This window comes from Lygodium microphyllum, chromosome 30, assembly GCF_053477565.2.
Source record: "Lygodium microphyllum isolate KBCC chromosome 30, Lygodium_microphyllum_v1.1.10, whole genome shotgun sequence".
In the NCBI taxonomy this organism is placed as follows: Eukaryota; Viridiplantae; Streptophyta; class Polypodiopsida; order Schizaeales; family Lygodiaceae; genus Lygodium; species Lygodium microphyllum.
The window spans coordinates 74279666-74297227 of record NC_141164.1 but is presented as its reverse complement, the minus strand read 5'-3'; the positions used below and the strand labels follow the sequence as shown (position 1 = coordinate 74297227).

The following is a 17562-nucleotide window of genomic DNA, read 5'->3' as shown; positions in this document are numbered from 1 at the left end:
ATTGCACAAATAGGGTTATGCCATAGGCACAGTGCGCTGCGCAGTCTGTTCTTTACTGAAGACTTTTATTCTGGATCCTGTTTTTGCGATAGTCATAGTCCAGGGCAGAACATTAAAGAGCAAAGGACAGCAACCTAGAAAACAAACCCACAATTCACAACGCATGCGCATGCACGGCGGGGGCGGGGGGGGGGGGGGGGGGGGGGGGGGGGGGGGGGTGGGGTGGTGGGATTGGGGGGTGTGTGCCAGGGGCCTGCCACACTACATACCTACAGGTCATACAGCCCACCTTGTAGCCCAATGGGGCACTTGCAATTGACAACCTGGGGCGCCTGGCCTGGCTGCACTCCTTACTCTGCATGCAGTTTGAAGACTGTTCTCCAAATCTACACCCGTCCCTGCCACTGCTGTGGTACCCTGCCCTATGACCTGTGCCCGCAGCCCTGTTTACCCCGTTCTCTACACATGGACCCGCTTCTGCAAGCTGACAGAAGTGTAGACTCAGACAAGACTGAGAACAAGACGACTGCTCCCCTATGTCTGAGTTAAATACTGCTCTCAGTGATGCAGCCGTAGATCCCATGAGGCCGGATATAGAGAGGATGAAATGGGTCCAAATTCTGATACTTAACATACTGAGCAAATTGTGGAGTGCTCCAAGTGTGTTGAGGCCTCCCCTGTGAATGGGACAAATGCAATGCCTTGTGGAGAAAAACAAACATTGCATTCTGCTGCAGAGACGAGTAACACTTTGTCCTATGCTCAAGCAGCAAGGCAACCAGATGAATCCAAGGACTTGGATTGGGGGCATCTTTTGGATTTTGCTGACACATTGCTCAGGGAGTATGTGCAACATAATCATAATAATTGCCATGACTTTGATGAAAGTGATGTCCTCGTTACTACTGTGGATACAAAGAAGGTGCTGCACACATTTTCCTCCTCTCATGAAAAAGGGGTCATCCTGTTTTTTACTGCCAGAATTCCTGTAATGTCGTCTATAAGCACATGGTTGATTAGTATTGTGCAAGAGGACTGTGTTGAGTACATTTTTGTGGGCCCAAAGGGGGTTTTATGAGATCATGCTCCAATCCTCTGATCAATCTGATATGCTTTTAAGCAAGCTACCATTGTTCTATGACTGCAAACTAGTGCATGTTGTTCCATGGCAGCCAATGGCGGACTTCATAGGACTGCTAAAGTAAGAATGCCCAGTTTGGATGGAAGTGAAGTGCTACCCATCTGTGTATTGGCCTCTTTTGCTTGATGTCATGGCTAGGATTGGTAAAGCGTTGGTATCTACCAATACTTGAGCCATCAACAAAAACAGAATGTGCATGCTCTGGCTATCTCTTGCAAGCATCCCACTTGGTCACATGTGAATTCTCATGGTTGCACTTCTGTCTCAAATGGGGAGCCTTTGCTAGACATTGCTTAAATTGTAGACAATTAGGTCATTTCATGGCAAAATGTACTAAAAGAACAAAGTGGAAGAAAATTTGGACAAAGGAAAACATCTACTTTCATCCCCCACCAATGCTGCCCATGGCTAGCAAGAGGTGCCTTCGAAAAAAGGAAAAAAGTCAAATGATGTTCAGAACACTTGATCCTTGGAGGATGCAAAGAATGTCTTGTGCACCTATGTGCATCATAAGGACAAATCTATCACAAGGTGATGGTATGACACCTTTGAGCACCAAGGCAACCTATAATCCCAAGGCTCAACAGGACCATTACATGCTCCCCCAAGCGTCTGGCCTTTGATAAATGTGGTAAAGTAATTATACCATGGGACCAGAGATACCCACACCCTAGTAATGTGAATGTGGACCAGCCCTCAACTTCTAAAGCATGTAGTGATGGGACAAATGCTTTTGCTATGTTGGCAATTTTTTTGGATGAGGTTGTTCTTGCTGTTTTGGCAAATGAAGCTACAGAGAGGCTATTGAGACCTCACACTTGATCTCCTTCTATTCATCATGAAAATAGCTACATGGAATGTTCGGGGTATTTGTTCATGTAGCAAATAGCATGCTACATGGCAAACCTTATACTCTAATGCTTGAGATGTCTTGCATGTGATGGATATAAGAGTCATAAAGAAGCGGAAAGAACCCTGCAATAACATGGATTCAAGCTTTTCTATGCTGGTGTTCCTACCAAAACCCATTCCAATGTATTGTGAATTGTTTGGAAGATCAATATTGAAAGTTTTTGAAATTCATGTATTTGTTAGAATCTGTCAATTCTACGCAGTGCCCATGTGGTTCATGTGGTGTGGACACTTTAATAGGTGTCGCTTGTGTTTGTGCGTGTGCGTGTGCGTGTGCGTGTGCGTGTGTGTGTGTGTGTGTGTACCAATTGTCTCAACATTAAAAGTAATGACTAGGGATTGGAGTTAGTTAGCTTAACTCTAGTCGATTGGTGGACGGTTGTTGAAAGTTTTTGAAACTCGTGTATTTGTTAGAATCTGTCAACTCTACGCAGTGCCCATGTGACTCATGTGGTGTGGGCACTTTAATAAGTGTCACGTACGTGTGTGTGTGTGTGTGTGTGTGTGTGTGTGTGTGTGTGTGTGTACACCAACTTTCTTAACATTAAAAGCAATGACACTAGGGACTAGAGTTAGTTAGCTTAACTCTAGTTAGTTGGTGGAGAATTGGCTACATCGACTCTTGACCTAACTTAGGTTGTAACCTCATTCTTTTAAGTTTGGTTCAGCAAGTACACTCCACTCTCTTGCTTCAGTTCACTCACTAAGGTAACCATGAAACGTTTCACCCTTGAAACATTGTATTTCACCCCAAAATGTTTCTTCTTGGGGTAAGTCCCAAGGGAAACACTTAAATGATACATATGAGATAGTTTTGTTTATGCACAACAAGTTACAACTTACACATTTATACCATGCAAATCCTTTCATATCAATAAATGATGTGTATCCTATTTGTGGTGTCCAAAAATCTCAAAAAAGCAAGAAAAAATGATTTCTTTTCATTTAAAAATCACGTTTCACTCAAGGCATTTCACATTTGACTGAGATTTCAGCCATTTCAGTCGTCTCGCGTTTCGATGCCAACGAAACACGTTCCACGGTTACCATGCTCATTGTCACTATCTCATTTCTCTCTCCTCCATAGCCAATTCATTATCTCACATTCAATATTAGAATAACTTCCATGAAGGTTTCGTTCAGCCATCACCAACCGATCCCGCTCCGCCCAAGGTCCTACTGTCACCAACTCTCAACCCAAGCAAGAGGGAGAAGACTGTCTTAACTACGCAGTTGTTGTTTTGGCCAGCGTGCTACAATCCAATGCCACCCAACAGTAAACTTGCCAACTCGAACTCTGCTTAGCTGCATATGTCCTTGCCACCATCCAACGCCAACTCAAGTTGTGCTCCCTATGCCACCAGTACTTGCCTGACAAATTGCACTAGTTGCACCATACCCACTTGCGCCAATCTGAGCAACACTATTTTGTCCACCGCCACACTCCTACAACACCTGCCTGGAAGCCTGCCAACACTATGCCCATGCCACTTGTCTCCAGCACATCACGTCCAAGATGCCAACCCTGCACCCAATCCGCCTTGTACCTCTATTACAGCCCTCATCACCATTGCCACCTGGGGCACTGCCCCTCACTAACTATGCAATGCCAAATACTACTGCCTATGCACCCAAACCCATCATCTCCTATGCAATGCCAGCTACTACTGCCTATGCACTCAAACCCACCATCTCCTGCCCGACCTGCGCTTGCCTCTAGCAACAACTTGCTAAGGCACCTACACTTACTACCCCACCTATGCCCCACCTGCGCTTGTCTCTAGCAACAACTTGCTAAGGCACCTACACTTACTACCCCACCTATGCCATCTTGCACCACCATCAGCTCTCGCATGTTGCACTCCAATACCAACTTAGCTACCATAGAGTCCCTATGTTGTACGTGCTTCCTGACGTATCCAAAAATTGGGGTATTTCATCGATTTGGCCTCCAATGTGCTGATTGACACCCACTAACCCGACATTATGCAATTTCATCTCAATTTGCATGAGAAATTTGGGTGAGGCAAGTTCCAACTGCTCTTTATTGTTGGCACGCATCTCAATGTAGAGTTTTTGTAGAAATTCAAAGCTACAAGGTATAAGTTTCTTCAATTTCTTTGAAATTTTGTGAAGAAATTTGGGACTTTTGCCAAACAGACATTCCAAGGCAGAAAACACGCAGTACAGCAACATTTAATTGCTATTACAATCAGATTCAGCATAAAATTTTGGAAAAATTCAGTAAATTTTGATGAGGCTCTGTATTATATTGCTAAAAACTCTACTTTTGTGGGCACCCATTTCAAGGCACGTGTAGTACAGCAGTGCATTGATGCTATTTGTAGGTTGTCAGTACTGACTTGTGTGACATTGAGCACATTTTGGCATATTTGGTACTTTGTATCTTAATCCCGTGGGGATTTTTGGTACTCTGATGAGTACACTCTATACTTCAGCTATGAAGTATTTGGCTGCTAATTTTTGTGCATTATTGATAGCATGGCAAGTCAAGGGCATACTGATCAAAGCAACATCATTGGTATCCTCACTAAGGAGGACAAACTTGATGCCACAAACCACCCATTGTGGAGGTTTATGGTCTACAACCCTCTTATGGCAAAGTGGGACTATATCACAGGTGATCTTCAGCGACCACGAGGTCTTGCACCTCAGACACCTCACTCTAATGCTCGAGGACGTGTTAATGTTGTGCTGTCTCTCCTCCCCCTCCTACCAAGGATCAAATGAAGTGAGACTCAAGAATGCACAAGCACTTTCTTTGATTGCTTTATCACTTAAAGGAAATTATTCCACACATTCGGTCTTGCAGGATCTCAAAATCTACTTGGGATATGCTTGAGCGCATGTTTGCAACACACAATGAGGCCAAGATATCTTATCTCCACAGAGAGCTAGCCAATATGAAAATGTATGGAGGTGATACCATGACAAATCACCTTACATACAAGATTTGTGTGAACAACTATTCAATGTTCATGAAGTCATTCAAGATATCAAATTGGTAAACATCGCACTAAACAATTGTCCTAAGTTATATCTTGGTTTCCACACCTCTTTGAAGTAGTCTTTGAGGGAAGGAGCAGCAGCCCCTTACATTTGTCAAGTTGGAAGACCTATTGCTGCAAGAGAAATAGACTTGGAAGAATGTTGCATCGTGTTTAGATGATGTCAATATGCTTTCCAAGTGTTAAGGCAAAGAAAAAGTCAAGCAAAATGTAAAAAATTGGCAAAAGGCAAACACTCGACAGCCATCAAATAAGGCTTCCCAAGACATAGAAAAGTCTAAGAAGAAGGGAAAATGTCATTATTGCAAGAAGCCCAGTCACTATATTGATGAATGCTAAAAGAGATTGGCCATAGAGAATAAGAAGGAATCCAATTTGGCTATCCAGGAGACATCAGCCCCAACAAATCTACTAGTGGTGATGCCTCAACGAACTTTGTGGAGGAGGACTATGCATTTCTCACATGCAGTTGTGATTCTTCAATGGCTGATTCAACATTTAGTGATGCTGAAATGCAACACACATGGTATTTTGGCAAGGGGCATCAAAGCACATCACCTCTAGGAAGTGTCTCTTTACCTCTTTGCATTCAAGCCTGGCTGGAAAGCGTGTTACATGTGCGAAGAGCAGCAATTATGATTTATGTGGCAATGGTACAATCACTATTACTACTGCTACAAATGGTTTTGATTTCATGCTTCTAGATGTCTTATTTGCACCAAGCATTACAAAGAACTTGTTGTCTATCTGTGCTTTTAACAAGGATGGCTTTTAGATCATCTTTGAGCATGACAAATGCATTGTGAGACACAAAGAGATGGATGATGCACTTAGGCTCTCCGGCACCCTATATAAGGGTCTCTTTTTGTTGGATACCTATGATAGACAATCTCATGATGTTCTGGTAGTTACTACTCTTTTGCCCGCAATGTGGAATGCAAAGCTATGGCATGTCTACTATGGGCATATGAGTTTTGGGAGTCTAATGATCCCTTAAAGGTGTCAAATGATAGATGCACTGCCTCTATGGAGACCCCACCTCCTCATGCGAGGGATGTATTCTGAGCAAAATGCACTGCCTCTATGGAGACGCCACCTCATGCATGCGAGGGATGTATTCTGAGAAAAATGCATAGCTTTGTTTTTAAATAGGATGGTACATTGCATGCCGTCCAAAAAATGCAGCTTATTCACTCTCATGTTTGTGGTCCCATGAGGACTCCTGCCCTTGGGGATCATCTTTACTGGTCACATTTATTGATGACTACTCTCGATATACATGGGTGTATGGGCTGAAAGAAAAATCTGATCATGTTGCAAAGCTTGAGGCTCAAACTGGCTTGACAATGCAAACACTTCACACGAATAGAGAGGGGAGTACATGTCCCATGCTTCTGAGACATATTTACTTGACCATGGCATTACACATCACGCCACTCTTAGAATGGCACCTCAGCAAAATGATGTTGCCGAAAGGAAAAATCACACACTTATGGAGATGACTCGTTCTATGCTGAAAAGCAAGAAGCCGCTTCATAAGTTTTGGCTAGAAGGTCTTCAATGTGCAAATCATGTGCTAACTCATGCACCCACTTAGGGATTGAAGATGATCACACCGTTCAAAGGTTGGCATGGAAAGAAACCCAAAGTTGACTACTTTCCAGTGTTTGGATACATAGCCTATGCACATGTTCCAAAAGAGCTTCGTGGGAACCTTGATGGCATATTTGTTGACTACTTTCACATGTTTTTGTCAGTAGGGATATCATATTTGTTGAAAATGTTGCAATTTCACATGATCAATTTCAAATACCATCCACCCATGACATTGGTGATGTCTTTGAGGGTCTCTAGCCACCTTCTTTGGAGTCTGTGCCTACTATAAATGGCAGGAGAGACATAATATAGGAAGCTATTGTTGCACCACATGCTCCCAAACAGCAAGGTTTTCATGATGGTTCACCACATGCAGTGGAAAAGGCAATACAGCATAAAAGGTCTACTGTAAATTTAGCCAAAACAATCCCTAGATGGTTGTTATGCACTCTACCAGAGAGTAAAATGGATACTCCTTTACCTCAGCACATTAGAAGGGCTGCTAGACATGCAACACATGATGCAGGGGGCACATTTGGCTGATTCTACAGAAGTAGATGAATATGATGAGCATGTGTTTATGAGCTCACTATTGGATGATGATGAGTCTATTTCCTTTGAAAAAGCTCATGGGCAAAGCTTAGAAAGATGTATATTGGATGCACACCATACAAGATGAGTTAGACACTATTACCACTAACTCTAGATGGAATCTTGTGGATTTACCACGTGGTAAGAAGGCCATTGGCACAAAACTCAAATGCAAGGCTGATAGCACTATTAACACGTACAGAGCAAGGTTGATAGCAAAAGGTTGTGCGCAAAAGGACATAGACTATGAGGAAACATTTGCTCCCACATCCCATATGAGTGTGCTAAGATGTGTGATTGCTATGGCTACAAATTATGGCTAGAAAGTACATCGATTGGACATTAAGATAGCATTTTTGAATGGAGATTTATACAAGGAAGTGTATGTGTCACAACCTCCGAGATTTGTAGTTAAGGGAAAAGAGCACATGGTATCCAAGTTGCATAAAGCTCTTTATGATCTCAAACAGGCTCCTCCTAGATGGTGTTCTAAAATTGATGCTTATTTGGCCAACAAAGGATTCAAAAATACTCCAACTACCCCCACTTTGTCCATTAAGAATGAAGGGCCAGACATACCGATTATCATTCTTTATGTAGACAACATGCTGCTCACTCGACCTACAGACGAAAAATTTGCTTAATTTAAGGCTAAATTAAAACATGCATTTGCTATGTCAATACACTCCACTCACTTGCTTCAACTCACTCACTATCACTGTCTCGTTTCTCTCTCCTCCATAGCTGATTCCTTATCTCACAGTATTGTGATTTTATAGCCTTTGATAGTTAAATATATGTTCACCAAATATCTTCTGATATTGCATGTATACTCTATATTGTGATTTTATAGCCTTTGGTAGTAAAATATATGTTCATCAAATCTCTTCTGATGTTGCATGTATACTCTATATTGTTCAAGAATTAGGGTGTTCTGCGAGAGTGCGCAACGGAAGAACACGAACACAGAGGAGAGGAGAGAGAAAGCAGAGAATGAAGGAAGAAAATCTGCACTGACTGAAATGAATGCTGAATACACTGAAATGGACTGATCAATCCCTGCACTCAGCCCAAAGCGTCAGTGAGGGCACCAGATCAGGATGATGATGACGGCAGCACCGAAGATGGAGGAAGATGACGGAGTCGGAGTGTGCACCTGCCAAAGAAGGAGGGAAGTTGATAATACAACTGACTGCCAAGTGGGAAATGGCTATAAATAGCCAAAAAACCCACAAACTGGCCGACCTGAAATTTGAGGCCATAAATATGTCCGACCAGCATTTAATGCTGATCTGACCAGCATTTAATGCTGGTAAAAATGCCAAGAATGCTCAGAAAAATCCCGGAAAGGGTGGACAATGTCCGGTAGGTGAGGCAGGCTGAAGAATGCAGAAACTGCCCCGGGAAATGCACATCTGAGTGCTCTAGAATGAGCTACCTCCTCCGTCAAAACAAGTGATAGAAAAGTCAGAGCTCCTAAAGTCCTCGTCTGACTCAGACTGAGGCTCACAGGCAGGAGATGACAAGGCATGACAAACATGACTGCTAACACCCCCTCTCAGATCCTGGATGTGGCTGAAGGCCAAGGGAGAAACGGATCCTGGGGTGGCAAGAGGAATGCCAAGGTCGATGAAGTCCGTCGATGTAGACTGCTACTGAAGGAGCTCCTCACGATCCTGGGAATCCCCCTCTAAAACACTAGGGGCCAGGGAATCCACAGCTGCATCACCGAGATCGTCCCCCTCTGAAAGGAATGGGGGGTACGAGGGAACCACCGAAGGAGAAGGTGGGGGATGGGAAAAAAACTGTGGAATAGAAGGTGCACAAGCGGGAACGGGTGTAGCAATAGACTGCCTCGGAGGACCCTGCATCAAAGAAGGGGAATGGAGCCTGTAAAGCCCGCTCTCTTGCCAACCTATAGATAAGACAGCTCCTATAAGAGAATCCTCAATAACAACAGCATGCTCGGTGAAGATCACTCGTGTGTCAAGCCTCGTAAGGCCATAAACTGAGAGGAGGGGAAGGCCCAAATCCGGAACATGTAGGGCCTGTGAAAAGGAGCTCGAAGGTCGGTCGGTAAACAAAGGCAATGTGCCAACACCACTAATAGGCACCGATAAAATGTCACCAACAGTGACTGAACCCTCTGATGGACGGAGATCCTGTAACAAATCACCTCGGGGAGTCATATGACTCGAAGCACCACTGTCCACTAACCAAGGCTGCGCAGAAGACACTGCAGCCACGGAAGAAGGATCCTCCTCCAAAGCATGGATATGAAGGAACAATGACTCATGGATAACAGCTGGTGTAGAGGTAGAAGAAGGCTCCGATGTAGATCCACCCTTCGCTCCCGGACGAAGGTGAGGGTACTGCTTCCAGCACTTCTCCTCAGGATGTGTCCCTTTCCCACAGTGTGGGCACTTCGGTCTCTCTGAATCTGAGTCAGAGCCTGAAGAACTGTCCTTCTTCTTAGCCTTTGACTTCTTCTTCTTCTTCTGTCCTCCCGAACCTGCAACAAAGGCTCTAGTGGAGTCGGATCCACTAGCACTGACCTCTCTGAGTCACTCGTCATGCTCCAAGACAAGCGGGGATAGCTCCTCCCATAGAAGCTTCTCACGGGTCCTCGATGTAAGAAGGCTGGTGTAGAAGACATCAAACCGAGGCGATGGCAGTTGAGTCAAAAGAATCATAGCCATGTCTTCAGAAGATATCGTCCGACCAAGGGATGCAAGCTCATCCCTCATATCCTGTAATCTGTTGATGTGGTCCTTCATGGAAGGACTATCATCAATAGCGAGCATCCGCAACTTCTTTTTGAGAGATATCCGGTGGGCAAACGTCTTCTGCTGATAGAGAGACGCTAGCTTCTGCCACACGTCCGCTGCAGTCTTCAACCTGTGAACATGAACAAGGACAGAATCCTGCAAACTCAGAAAGAGGAAAGATCTGGCTCTAGAATTGAGCCGATCCCATAAGGCTGCACGATCCATAGATGTCCCATCTGCGGGATCCACCATAGGCCGGGGAATAGGAACAGAAACAAGCTCCGAAAGATCAAAGGAGTCCAAGATACACTCCACCTTGCAGGACCATAGAGAAAAGTTGGAGCCATCCAACCGGTCCTCTTTGGGCAGCTGAGGAAGTACGGGTACCTGTACAGGGGGTACCAAAGGCTGCATCGTCGGCCCACTGGAAGGGGATCGCCGAGATACATGAATAGAAGGGGGACGAGAACGAGGAATAGACTCCGGACGACGGTCCTCGTGATAGAAATCACGCCTCCGTTCAGATGAATGTCGAGACAAAAGCTCATCATCTGAGTCATCAAAGCCTGTAAACTGATGAGAAGACATCTTCCATTCTGCAAAATACCAAACACCAAAGAAAACTGTGCCAATGCCGAAGAATGACCACCAGAAGGGTCACTAACCACCAGAAGAACCACCAAACTCCAGGAAATTAGGTCGCCTATCACCAGGAGGTGAAAACGCAGCTGTGTAGGGCACAAAATCCGGAGGGAAAGTTGCCCGGCACCAAAACGCAGCCAAGAAAAGAAGCGCTAGCTGGAGATGAGCCGCCAGGAGGGAAGACGACCACCTTGGATGCAAAACGCAGCCTATAGTGGAGGCGCCCAGCTGAAAAGAAGGCCGCCCAGCTGAAAACGCAAGGAAACAGGGGCTGGTTGATGACGTGGCAGCCTCTGGAAGGGGCTGATGCAGCAAACGCAAATCTATAGACCACCTGGAGGGGCCGCCTGGCTATTGGAGAAAAGGGGGGCAGCAACAGATGATAGGTGTGGTCTCTCTCCAGTCGATCAAGACCTCCGTGCTCTCAGTTTGGCGATGATACCATGTGAGAGTGCGCAACGGAAGAAGAACACGAACACAGAGGAGAGGAGAGAGAAAGCAGAGAATGAAGAAAGAAAATCTGCACTGACTGAAATGAATGCTGAATACACTGAAATGGACTGATCAGTCCCTGCACGCAGCCCAAAGCGTCAGTGAGGGCACCAGATCAGGCTGATGATGACGGCAGCACCGAAGACGGAGGAAGATGACGGAGTCGGAGTGTGCACCTGCCAAAGAAGGAGGGAAGTTGATAATACAACTGACTGCCAAGTGGGAAATGGCTATAAATAGCCAAAAAACCCACAAACTGGCCGACCTGAAATTTGAGGCCATAAATATGTCCGACCAGCATTTAATGCTGATCTGACCAGCATTTACTGCTGGTAAAAATGCCAGGAATGCTCAGAAAAATCCCGGAAAGGGTGGACAATGTCCGGCAGGTGAGGCAGGCTGAAGAATGCAGAAACTGCCCCGGGAAATGCACATTTGAGTGCTCTAGAATGAGCTACCTCCTCCGTCAAAACAAGTGATAGAAAAGTCAGAGCTCCTAAAGTCCTCGTCTGACTCAGACTGAGGCTCACAGGCAGGAGATGACAAGGCATGACAAACATGACTGCTAACATGTTCTTGGCACAAGGGGTATTACCCCTTCATAATGTTTAATATTAAAATATTCCTAGAAATTGGCATAAAATCCATTTCTTTGTTTTGGCCTCTAGCCAAAATTCCATTTCATGACTCTGAAACGCGTTTCTATTTCACTGTTTCCAAAACTCCATGAAACTATAGCAACAATAATAGAATCTCCCACCATCCTTAGACCTAATTGTGCACTTCTATTTAACTTGTCTCTGAACAATGATTTATCTAGCCAATGCAACAATCTGAAAATGGCCAACTATTCTCTTCGTAAGGAATTGACATTTTATTTGCATTTTGGTGAGCGCCAAGTAAAAGACAATACAATGATAAAATTGGCTTAGGTTACTTAATTATTTGAGAAAAATACAGACCATGCCATCAAGAGGCATGAACATGTACATGTATTGCACCAAAGATCCCCACCTCCTCAATTAAAGCTTTCACAATATCCACCTAAAGGTCCTGCGCTAAACAAATGCCATGTAAGAGAAATAATCAAACAGCCATCATCCATTCCTTGATGTCCAAAAGAGCAGCCCCATCAATACACTTTCCAGTAGTGAGATTGTCCCAAGACACCCAAGTTTGACCCTAAAGATTCCCCTGTTTCTACCATGGTATAAATCAAATTCACTACACGAATTCATCCAAATATATTTGAGCCTAAGGTAGCAATGGTAGGAGGCAAAAAATCATAATAATCATAACACAATGTGTCACTCTAAGGTGACCATGGAGTGGCCAACCTATTTTTTCCAAGAAAAAATAATTCTAGAAATAACACCTTAGAGAAGTAGCTAAGTACATCACAAACACAACGGTTGTGTGAACAACCAATTTGGTGCACAATAATGTCAAGCATTTATAGAAAGGCCTATCTCCTCCTCCTCGTCCTCTAAGAGCTGCCCTATGTCCTCCCCCATCTCCCACTGAGTGTAGAGGATCTATGTCAAAATCCTTGAAAATCTCTACTATACATACATCCAAGAGGTCTATAGCATGGCCAGCCTTGAGATTTCCAATATATAAATTTATCCCTTATACGATGAGACATCCAACCCAACAAATTCTAGGTACTACATCCACCCGAATGGCATAACCAAGATGTCTAATAATCATCCCTTTAGGAATACTCTTGCCCTACATTCCCACATTAGTCAAATGCCTTTCCATTCTAACCCAAACAAGGCCCAACCAGCCATAGCTTTGGCTACGTTATTTTTCTCAGCCCTTAGAAATATGAAGTGTCGTCACCCACTGACAAACCAACAAAATTCACACACCACCAGGAAGGGTAAGACCCACAATATCTCAATCTAAGTCAAGTTTATCTAGTAGACTCAACATGGGACAAGTGACCAAAGCGAACAATGAAGGGATGAGATATGGTGGGTTCTTGACAGTGGAGGTTGGATATGTTGTTGCAAAAGCTGTCCTATTTGTTGCCTATTCTGCTGCAAACCCCTACACCTTTGTTTGTGGGCTGATTCCTCCCATCGCTGGTAAAATCTGCCCTTTTGCTGATCTGATCCCTACACAGTTTTGTTCTTGTGTTTTCACCTTTAAAGAGGGTCTCATGTGTCAGTTCTTGTGATTCTTCACCACATTCAGTTCATTGTTGCTCCATTCTGCCTTCTCCTAATGATTGCTTCTGTGTGTGAGCTATTGAACTCTTTATTGGGCTACTTTGACCACAAACTGCATCAAGTATCTCTCACTCGGTCCTATATTCATTCACACTCATGGCACCTTTGTATTCTTACACACACACGCACACACAGGTTTTTGGTAAAGATAAATATCATGGTCTGCCACAACCTCATATGAAGATCATGTTTCACTTTTTCAGATTTTGGGGTTGTTGGCATATTTGGGTCACTCGCAATAGCATGTTGCAAAACTTAAGGGACCTCTCCAATGACAGCTTGACCTTCTATAGCATGCCGATATTTTGGTTAGATATTATTTAGTTCCTTGGCATATGGCAATCTCCTCTGGCCTAGAGCCAAGAGCCATCCTGCATCTTGTACTCTTACAATCTTTTAGTGTTTCATAATTCATACAATTACCTATTATGAAAAAATGTGTGGAAAGGCTGTGTGTGTGTGTGTAAGAGATAGAGAAGTGCCCAGGCTAGCAGACAATTTAGCCAGTTTGCTGGCACAAAGAGCAAGAAGGCTGATGATGTGTGAGCAAACAAGAGACAAATGGTGCCAAAAGGACCCAAAAACGATGACTCGGTCAGGACAAACAGGAGAAACACCACTATCCCCACAAATAAACGCTGATGACATGTGAGCAAGCAGAATCCACATAGCACCAAAAGAACCAAAAATGAGGACTTGGCGAGGGCAGGCAGGAGGAACACCACATTCCCCACAATGTTACCCTCTATTGAATGTTCCCAAGATGGAACAGAAGAGCTTTGAAGAACACCCACAACTGGCCAGACCAAGGCCCTAATCAAGATCCCATCACAAGATCCAGGGAACTTTGGTGCAGCAACAAGCAGCACCACCCTGCTGCTTCAGCCTATCTTTATTGGAACAACCCATGCAAGACATCATGGGATGAAGCTTGGATGCTTCCTTAATCACAATGCTCTAATTCTATACTTGTATAATTTCCATCCTAGCTTCTGTATCGAGCCATTGTTTGTACTTAGGCTCCAACATGTAGTTAATTTTCTTTTCTGTTTAAATTATCTAAGTTCCAGTCAATGTAATTTAGTAGTCTAGGAATTACCTCTATTACAGTGGAAAAGAGAACCAAGTTAACTGGAACTCGGTAGATAATGCTTTCTCTGTCATGGTTTCAATGTTTGTAAAAGAGGCTTCAATACATAACTAAACAAGCATTCTCATTCTCTTCATTTTGCTCAGTCCCTCTCATATACTTGCAAACTGTGTCCACTTTGGTTTGTAGGTTACTTCAATTTTCAGCATGGTATAAGATTTAGGATAGCATCCCTTTCAAATTTGAATCCCTCTATTATCTCATCTACCCAAATCTGATGGAGGACTAATGTCTCACATTTGGCTTTACCATTTCAAAAACCCTCTTGTAGGCATCTCTCACACATCAGGATGCTCCATTCCATCACCTAATATCTTGATATTGATCATGCATCGCTCCAGCATGGTCATTCTTTCTCAGACAGGCACAGATCTGCAGGAGTCCAAATATTACTATTTCACAGTACATAAAGCCAGAAGCTATATTAGGGCTTATCATTAGGGCCTATGACTTGGTTATCTTCACCTAAATGCATTCCTCAAAATTCTTCCTCTACTGTTCTCTAGTGCTGCTTTACTCAGACACAGTCAGAACTCCTGGAGCTAGGGTTTTGTGCACGCTCCATAAATGTGAAAATTTTCTGTGTGGCCTATCCATTCCCTGACTGCCCCCTCCCAATAAGGGATTCGAACAGCAATGTTCCTTATAAGGAGCATTTGTTGGGAATCATAGCAAGAAGATTCAACCCATTAGGAATGCATTTCTTGTTCCTGGATGATTCAAAACTGTGTTCCTCAAGTCCAAGCTCCAGTCCCCCATGTTATAGTCACTATGGACCTCACACCTGCCCAAGTACACACTGGAAGGAGCACATGTCAAAGGTTATAGAACCAAGAAAGGAGGGGACATGAGCAATCTACCAAGATAGCAAAGTGTATCATTCAAGAGCACCAATGCACATGCCAGAATGCAGCCTAGGCATCTTCAAGATGATGGTTTGCAATTGTAATGGATCTATATGGGATGAGGATAGATGCACTCTCACCATTTAACTATAGCTGGATTTTTGTCAGCTCAGATTCAAGCTTTCCATAGCTGAACCAAGTGATCAGCATGGACATTGTGAAACTGGATATAAGAGAGCTTGTCCAGCTTTTGTGCTGGAAGATGCTGCAGTACCAGACCCTTTTTTTTGTACCTCTCAGAATGGGTTAATTGCACATGCAGAATAGGTGGATGCACATCTCTCACAAAGTCTCAATTCACCTGTCCCTAATATTGAAGCAATCCTGGATCTCATAAGGACTTTTAATCATACTGGCAGCTTGACCCTATGCTATTTAATTCATTAATTTTTTGCACCAGTCCCTATTTTGAAACATTTTGAGCTAAGAAGCGCTGAATTATTTTTCTTATATTAGTAGATGTACCCTCGGAATGCTCAAGTTGATTAAAATGCGCAACAAATATCTTCAACTACCTGTCTTACTCCTATTGCCGCTTGTACGGGATTCATTGACTCGTATGGAAGCTGGAAACAGAAAACACCAGCAACCCAAAATAATTTTATCACACCATATCTGATGTACTTCATTCACCAATTAAGTGTGTAGTTGAACTGTAGCAAGAAAGAACAAGGGGAAGCAGACCCTTTTCTCTTTTTTTTTTTTTTTTCCTTTTTTGTTGGGGGGGAGGGGAGAGTGTTGGGGCTGTGGGAAGAAAAGAGAAAAATCAGATTAGTCTTACCTTTCCCGTTAGCAGTTCCCAGAGCACAATTCCAAAGCTGAAGACATCTGCTTTATGCCCATATGGGAGGTGACTTATTACCTTCAAAAAGAAGGCACTATATTAATCTCATGAGCTCATGCCTCTTTGAAAATCACAAGCGATTTCTGGACTACACCTCCTGAGAAAAAGGGATACACACATTTAAGAGCTGGAATGATGAAACACTATCCCACATTCATGTAGGGCTAGCTTGACAACAAATTCTAGTTTGATGAATTGTTTAGGGACAGATCCTCTAAACATGAAGATAGAATAAGTAGTTTACTCTGTTTGAAGCATCTTAGATCCACAGCATCCATATGCAAATGAAGATTAGGAGAAACAAGCCAATGAATAAGAAAACAAGTACAAGCCCTTCTTTCATTTTTTATGTTAGCCTGTTGGAGGAATGACACCTCTGACCTCCCTGTTCCTTTAGACAATGTATCCTCCACAGTACAGGAGTAGGCCATCCTTGGAACCTTGCTCCCTGTGCTAAGCAACAGTGAGTAGAAGATGTGGCTTGCCTCACTATTCCCACTTTGGATAACTGTTGCATTGAAGCACGTTTCATAGCTGTTCAAAGTGTAGTGTGTTCTGAAATGTTCCTTCTTATTAGACACAATGGGCTAGATATGTTCAGATGCCTTTTACAAGGGATCCGAAATAAAATGGTGATCCACCACATGAAGTTTATTTGCAGTTCACTGTCATTTTCTGATTGAGGAAATTTGTGGCCTGACTTAAGGATCTTTGTGAGAGTTCAGGCAGCATTCTGTATTGGCTGTTGTTCTTGTTTGTGCTGTACGTTAGAAGAGGCCAATACTTTAACACTGAAATTTGTATCAACATTAAATTTATACCAACAAACGTAAGCTCCTCAGCCTGTAAACTCACTCCATGCAAATTTAGGATATCTATATTGGTGAGGATCCATAGCCTATGTAGTAAGGTCATTGCCTAGAAAAGAACATCAGCTACAACCAGTGGAACTCCCATCTTTGCTTGTACTAACTCATGCAGACCTGATGTTGACAGGACACAGTCAATATCCAAACCCACAAAATGCCTTATCCCTAGCTGACCAAGACCTCCACACATCTCAACTCACCCAGTCTTACACGAGAGCTATTTGAAAGAACACTTGGACAAGGTCAACTAATCATCCCTATTGAGGAGGTCTCGCAACTAGAAGATACTGACCATTACATTTCACTCAAACCCAAATTGGTTCTTGACTATGGGACTAAATAATTCCATCCAACCATGTATCCGAAGTATTTAACCAAGTGGAAGA

The 17562-nt window shown here is 43.5% G+C and overlaps 1 protein-coding gene across 3 annotated transcripts in view; it reads right to left on the bottom strand.

Moving 5' to 3' along the window:
* LOC148010001 (serine/threonine-protein kinase STY46-like) overlaps positions 1 to 17562 on the bottom strand; it is a 120018-nt gene that overhangs the window by 17064 nt on the left and 85392 nt on the right. For all 3 annotated transcript variants that reach the window (XM_087672706.1, XM_087672705.1, XM_087672707.1), the window contains 2 exons: positions 16245 to 16325; positions 15979 to 16029 (listed from right to left, as the gene is read on the bottom strand). In XM_087672706.1, coding sequence (XP_087528832.1) covers positions 15979 to 16029; positions 16245 to 16325 — 132 coding nt within the window. The remainder of the gene's footprint in view (positions 1 to 15978; positions 16030 to 16244; positions 16326 to 17562) is intronic.